Source organism: Haliotis rufescens, unplaced genomic scaffold (assembly GCF_023055435.1).
Source record: "Haliotis rufescens isolate VD_foot unplaced genomic scaffold, xgHalRufe1.0.p SCAF_102, whole genome shotgun sequence".
Classification (NCBI taxonomy): Eukaryota; Metazoa; Mollusca; class Gastropoda; order Lepetellida; family Haliotidae; genus Haliotis; species Haliotis rufescens.
Window position 1 is genome coordinate 865,595 of NW_025963783.1, and position 7,996 is coordinate 873,590.

Consider the following 7,996-nt stretch of genomic DNA (forward strand, 5'->3'; position numbering starts at 1 on the left):
TTGCTACAAGCGACATAAACCCCACTCTCTCTTTGTAGGGCTCTCTCCGTCATTATGTTCGCGTAATATTGCTACAAGCGACATAAAACCCACTCTCTCTTTGTAGGGCTCTCTCCGTCATTATATTCGCCTAATATTGCCACAAGCGACATAAACCTCATGATCACTCTCTCTTTGTAGGGCTCTCTCCGTCATTATGTTCGCGTAATATTGCTACAAGCGACATAAACCCCACTCTCTCTTTGTAAGGCCCTCTCCGTCATTATGTTCGCATAATATTGCTACAAGCGACATAAACCTCACTCTCTCTTTGTAGGGCTCTCTCCGTCATTATGTTCGCGTAATATTGCTACAAGCGACATAAAACCCACTCTCTCTTTGTAGGGCTCTCTCCGTCATTATATTCGCCTAATATTGCTACAAGCGACATAAACCTCATGATCACCCTCTCTTTGTAGGGCTCTCTCCGTCATTATGTTCACGTAATATTGCTACAAGCGACATAAACCCCACTCACTCTTTGTAGGGCTCTCTCCGTCATTATGTTCGCATAATATTGCTACAAGCGACATAAACCTCACTCTCTCTTTGTAGGGCTGTCTCCGTCATTATATTCGCCTAATATTGCTACAAGCGACATAAACCTCATGATCACTCTCTCTTTGTAGGGCTCTCTCCGTCATTACGTTCGCGTAATATTGCTACAAGCGGCAGACACCTCACTCTCTCTTTGTAAGGCTCTCTCCGTCATTATGTTCGCGTAATATTGCTACAAGCGACATAAACCCCACTCTCTCTTTGTAGGGCTCTCCCCGTCATTATATTCGCCTTATATTGCTACAAGCGACATAAACCCACTCTCTCTTTGTAGGGCTCTCTCCGTCTTTATGTTTGCGTAATATTGCTACAAGCGGCAGAAACCTCACTCTCTTATTGTAGGGCTCTCTCCGTCATTATATTCGCCTAATATTTCTACAAGCGGCATAAATACTTACGCGGAACTCCAACTCATTCACGCTTTTAAGGAAGTGCTGATTTGTATGATGTTCGTTAAGAGTCGATTTGAATTTATCCTGGGCCTATGTGTTATGTAGACAGATAAGCACCGTATACATTAGGTCAATGTTGCAAGACTTTATGCGACCGACATAAGTAGTGCTTGTCGGAGTTCCATCAATTACGCCCTGCTGAGCTGACCCTGCCTGTCATGGTGTTCCACATACAGAGGAAATAATTACTGAGTGAGTTAGTGAGTGAGTTGTTCATTTACCACATGCGTGAGTATGTCTGATTAAGATAAACAAACCCCTGTCACGGCCCAGGCAGACAATCATGTACTTGAGACAACTGGGTCACTCAATACACATTAAACATAAACAATGAAACAGATGCGTGACACTGGAAACGCCATGAACGAATTTAAGATCACTGCTAGATAGTGTTGTCACCAAGCCTGAAGTCTGTGCGAAACTGCCCTGCTTCTCACGGTAGACCCAAGATAGACAGACAGTCTATCTACAGCAACATGGCTCTGTGGATGGTGTTACTGCTGCTTGTCGGAGCCACGGGTAAATCTGCATATGACTTATTATTTTTCGTTACAGATTAAAATAAATAAATAAATGCAGCATGGAGGATTCATGTGATTCTGACATTGTCAGGCTGGTTAGGCTCATTATTGTTATTTGTAGTAGTAGGTGGTAATAAACTAAATCCGCACTTTTTCTATTCGTAAAACCAAACGTGACTGTCAAGATTAACACGCTGTTAAACCAACAAGCACAATTCACGTATTAATGCGTTCTTTGTTAGTTATGCACATATATACCGCTGACACTGTTCTATCCAGCTGTATCCATTTGCCATGAACGACTACAGATAGACCTGGGTCTCTATCAGTGTGCTGTTCCCGACCACAATCGCGACTTTCAATTTGATTTAATGTACAAAGTTTAGCATGGCGACATGCAGCCAGTGTGTACTATGTTGGCCCCTTATTTCTAGTTACGTTCACCATCAGTGTCCCCTTCCAAGTGTACTATGTTGGCCGCTTATTTCTAGTTACGTTTACCATCAGTGTCCCCTTCCAAGTGTACTATGTTGGCCCCTTATTTCTAGTTACGTTTACCATCAGTGTCCCCTTCCAAGTGTACTATGTTGGCCCCTTATTTCTAGTTACGTTTACCATCAGTGTCCCCTTCCAAATGTACTATGTTGGCCCCTTATTTCTAGTTACGTTTACCATCAGTGTCCCCTTCCAAGTGTACTATGTTGGCCCCTTATTTCTAGTTACGTTTACCATCAGTGTCCCCTTCCAAGTGTACTATGTGGCACTGTTCCCGAAAGTGTTTGTTCATGAAGGAGCGTGCTGCACAGTCAGATCACTAACACCGAACATTCGCAAAACCCTGTGGAAGTGTGTCTGAATTGTGAATTCGTGGTCCACAACATTCCGTATCGGAGCCTTCACGGCTGTCTCCTCCTGTAGTTTTATACCCACGTATATGATCTTCAGGCACATAATACAGTCGGGTAACCATATTAATTAATTAATCTGATCGGTTCGTGCAATAGCTGCTGTCTTGCGCTCCAGTTATACTTCCGAAAGCTAACATTGCCCGTGAGGAGATACCGGCCCAGAATGGTACCCAAGTACCTCATGCTTGTCACAAGTGTAGCCGGGTTGACGTGTCTGATTCACTTATGTCCTGGATCGTTGCTCCTGTTTTAAGTCTTGTATCTCTGGTCGAGTTATTAGTAGACTGCATCTACAGCTGGATCCCTATATAAATACTACTCATAACATTCATAATATAATAATCATACATGAAACCTAACTTGCTTATTTTGACTACATCATTGCACGCAGGAGATGTCCACATGGGATCACATGTGTTTCACCCCGACTACGCCCACCCGCTGGTGTTTGACCCTGTGTTTTACGTCAACGCGTACAGCGACCTTGGTCAGCTGGCCACACCCCAGATCGCCAAAGATCACTGGCTGAACCATGGCATTGATGAGGGAAGACAGGGGTCCGGGCAGTTCCACTCCAAGCAGTATCTGAAGAGGTACACATAGCTCACTATAACAGTTGTATATTTACCCAAAGTCTCCACCACCGCCACTACACGCCGAGACCAACCAGCGGTACCTGGTAACGACACGCAGAGTTTTACACACACACACACACACACACACACACACACACACACACACACACACACACACACACACACACACACACACACACACACACACACACATGTAATTTAAATTTTGAAAGTAGCATTAAGCCAGGGGTTGATATCAATATTTCCAGACAAAAAAACACACCTCTTAGGCAGATCTTCAGTTTATCATGAAGTAATGGAAAGAAGAATACTATTGCCAGGCAGATATTTTATTTATTATTTATCCTAAACTCTTTCTGTAATTTCTTCTGACATTACAGGGAATGGTTTAGCTGTGTGTGTCACAACAAGGTACTGCTGATCTAGGCGTGTAGGGGGGAAATGGTTTAGCCTATGGGATAAGCCTTCGTTTGCCACGCGTAAGACCCGACTTCGATTCCCGATTCCCGAAGCTCATTTATGGAGTCCCCAACCGATGTTTTGCTAGGATGTGACCAAGACTGGGTATAAACATACTCGCTGACTCACTCACTCACTCTAGGAATGCTGAGATCTCCCGGGCTTTTGGTCAGGATTACAAAGCAGCCATCAAACATTTCCTGGAGTTTGGGCAGTACGAGCATCTGCAGGGGTACGTGTTGGGCGGCTACAACGGGCGCTACACCATGTCAGTCGGTCACCTCTTCATCAGCGCCTCTGCACGCATGGGAGGCGCAATAGACAGTCTGGTCTGGGGCAAGAAGGAATTCATCAACGCATGGGACCATGGGCGAGAGATTCAGACAACCATCAATGCTATACCATACGGTGAATGTTTCAACCCAACCGAGGCTGGAGGGGCAAGCGATTATAAGTCGCCTACCACGAAGTCTGTCCTGCAAAATATTACAGTCAACGCCAACGTGATGACATCAACAGTGAGACTTTAACCACCATAGTGTACGTGTAGTCAGGTAGGACATATACAACCATCTTGTATGTGTAGTCAGGTAGGACATAAACCATCAAATTGTATGTGTAGTCAGGTAGGACATAAACCACCATATTGTATGTGTAGTCAGGTAGGACATAAACCACCACAGTGTCTGGGTTGTCAGGTAGGACATAAACCACCATGTTGTATGTGTAGTCAGGTATGACATAAACCACCATATTGTATGTATAGTCAGGTAGGACATAAACCACCATATTGTATGTGTAGTCAGGTAGGACATAAACCACCATATTGTATGTATAGTCAGGTAGGACATAAACCACCATAGTGTCTGGGTTGTCAGGTAGGACATAAACCACCATATTGTATGTGTTGTCAGGTACCACATAAACCACCATAGTGTCTGGGTTGTCAGGTAGGATATAAACCACCATATTGTATGTATAGTCAGGTAGGACATAAACCATCAAATTGTATGTGTAGTCAGGTAGGATATAAACCACCATATTGTATGTATAGTCAGGTAGGACATAAACCACCATATTGTATGTATAGTCAGGTAGGATATAAACCACCATATTGTATGTGTTGTCAGGTAGGATATAAACCACCATATTGTATGTGTTGTCAGGTAGGATATAAACCACCATATTGTATGTGTTGTCAGGTACCACATAAACCACCATATTGTATGTGTAGACAGGTAGGACATAAACCACCATATTGTATGTATAGTCAGGTACCACATAAACCACCATAGTGTCTGGGTTGTCAGGTAGGATATAAACCACCATATTGTATGTATAGTCAGGTAGGACATAAACCATCAAATTGTATGTGTAGTCAGGTAGGATATAAACCACCATATTGTATGTATAGTCAGGTAGGACATAAACCACCATATTGTATGTATAGTCAGGTAGGACATAAACCACCATATTGTATGTGTTGTCAGGTAGGACATAAACCACCATAGTGTCTGGGTTGTCAGGTAGGACATAAACCACCATATTGTATGTGTTGTCAGGTACCACATAAACCACCATATTGTCTGGTTTGTCAGGTAGGACATAAACCACCATATCGTCTTGGTGGTCAGCTAGGACATAACCACCATATTTGTGTGGGCTTCCAGGAAGGACATAAACCACAATAGTGTCTGGGTTGTCAGATAAGACATAAACCACCACCTTGTCTTAGTTGTCAGATAAGACATAAATCACCACATTATCTTAGTTGTCAGATAAGGCATAAACTACCTCATTGTCTTGGTTGTTAGGTAAGATAAAAATCGCCATACTGTCTGTGTTGTCACGCAACTGCATCTCAGTATTTTTTTCTATCTTCAGACAAAACAAATAATACATACCTGACCCCCGATACGTTACCAGACAAAGATTAAAAGCATAAAAGTCAACGCCTGAAAACCCATCTTTGATAAGGTGTTCTAATATTCTTTCAGTAACATTCGCCTATCGCACAATCACGATGGTACACAAACCAACTTTTCCGTTTCAGATTATATATCTTAAATGTAGCGTGGATTTAATTAGACATTTGATAAATACATATATATGTTTCGTTTATTAAGGAAATGATTGACGGTTCACGATTCTCGCATCAATTCGGATATCAGTACTCAATAGCTGCAAGATTGCTGTTGAGCATGAGGCAGTACTCACTCACTCACTCACTCACTCACTCACTCACTCACTCGGATATCAGTACAGACATGTCACTGTAACTGTACATTGTACATGTTCTTCACGGTTTTCTTAATGCGACTGTTCATATTGGGGCGGTTGGATAGCCTAGTTGTTAAAGCGTTCCACCGCTACGCCGAAGTCGCGGGTTCGATTCCTTACATGGGTACAATGTCCCAAGCCGTAATATTGCTGGAATATTGCCAAAAGCGTCGGATAATAAATTCAGTCACACATTTAAAAGTTCAGATTGGCGTGTTTAATGTTTTAAAATTGTTTATTTGTCAAAACTTGTTTAACTTTAAGTCAACGCCCCCTTGTCACAGGTATATCCTGCCTTCTGGATCCGAGCTGGCAGTCACGAGGTGAACAACAGGACGCGAGTGTGTATGCGGGGCTCCCCAGCCGTCAACACAGTCGACACCTACAACCACGCCTTCTCCAAGGTCGTCACCATCGGCTGTGCTGGAGTCGACTATTGCATCAAGTATGAATCCGGTTTTGAAATTGCGGGCAAATGGCCTAAATACGACTTCATCAATCTGGTCGCTCCAGCAGTGTACTTGACTGCTAACTTCACCAACCTTCTGAACTACAATCCCGAGAACCACCAACTGCAGCCACACACAAAGAGTACCTGGCCGCCCATCTACACAACCCCTGATCACAAGTATGCCCTGGGTGTGTATGCTCCAGACGGACAGGACACTGACATGTTCATGTACTACCTGACTGGCCAGCACGACGGCAACTTCGCCAACAAGACCAATTCTATGCACGTCGTATTCAGAAAGCGGCCTTTCCCCGACGCCAGCCCGAGACACCTGGCCTATGTGACGTACATATGTGTAGGCAATGTCGACATGGTGGCTGACTGTCTGAGGAGGTTGCAGAATACGCTCGTATAACGGTAACCTTCTTCTCCATTAAACGTGACAACCAACCTCCAGATCATACAGGTGGTGTCCAATTAAAACATGATTACATATTTAAAATTTAAATTGTTTTCTTTTTTGTATTGCTATTTCTTCATTTTCTATTCATATAAAGCGTTTCCTGGGCCCTGAACGTCCGGATGTCGCAATTACTGACGACCACCCAATCCCGTTAGTCGCCTCTCATGACAAGCATAGTCGCCTTTTACTGCAAGATCGGGTTGCTGAAGACTTATTCTAACCCGGATCTTCACGGGTGCATATTCAGGTGTATTTTATTTACAACACATTTTTATAGAACTCGTTATTATATATGCTTACTCCTTCATCGGGTGAAATCATTTCACCTGATGAAGGAGTAAGCGTTTTCTCCGAAAAGTTGCGTTCCTCATAATAAAGAAGTTGACATCCATATATTCTCTTCCTTATCTGAATCACTTCTAATTGCCTTTCAAAGATTATATGTTTCAATCTAAATTATATATATTTCAAATGAATAGCACTCAGAATTTTAGGTTTGGCTAACTGTGTTACTTAATGTTACGACAGATTTCCATGTATTTTTCGGTAACTTAGGTATGATAACAATGGATATTTAGGTTCTGCTACTTAGAACCTGGAAACATCCGGACGAGGTATCACACACTGGGTGATACAAATTGAAAGTGACTGAGAACTGAAATATTGTTATGAAAATTATCGAAGATATGCATATGAGTAACCACTACACTTTCAAGTTTTGATAATGAATAAGAGGGCGGGAAGGCGTTAGGCTTGGGGTTAAAGCGTTCGCTCGTCATTCCGAAGACCGGGGTTCGCTTTCCCATATGAGTACAATGTGTGAAGCCCATATGTGGTGTCTGCCGCCTTGATATTGCTGGACTATTTCATGATCAAGAAGATGAGGAATGACAATAGAGTAAAAACGTAGAATGAAGTGGACATCTAACCATAAGCAATTCTGCAACACACAATGAGATTTTCCCAGATGTTTGTGCTATCTTCACCAAGATCTCTCTACAAAATCAGCTTGGGTCAAATCGTTCGATAATTGGACAAAGGTCACATAAAAAACCCTAATATCATCCCTGTTGACGCGTTTAATCCTTTCTTCTATATCCCGGGTTCTCTCAGTGTGGTCACGATATGGCTGAGATATTGCCGATGTGACGTAAAGCTTTAACTCACTCACTCACTCACTCACTCACTCACTCACTCAGTGTGGGAAAGTTAAACATGAACAAATCTGATAACTTTGATAGCTATTTCTAAGATTTAATCTGTTTCAGA

General features: G+C 42.7%; 1 protein-coding gene across 1 annotated transcript; it reads left to right on the top strand.

The window, feature by feature from the left end:
- The first annotated feature begins 1,446 nt into the window (after positions 1–1,446).
- On the top strand, positions 1,447–6,772 carry LOC124125940. Its single transcript, XM_046489389.2, has 4 exons — positions 1,447–1,568; positions 2,870–3,071; positions 3,676–4,051; positions 6,098–6,772. Exons 1-4 carry the CDS (start codon positions 1,526–1,528, stop codon positions 6,677–6,679), a joined length of 1,203 nt encoding a protein of 400 aa, XP_046345345.2. The 5' UTR covers positions 1,447–1,525; the 3' UTR covers positions 6,680–6,772.
- Positions 6,773–7,996: the final 1,224 nt, after the last annotated feature.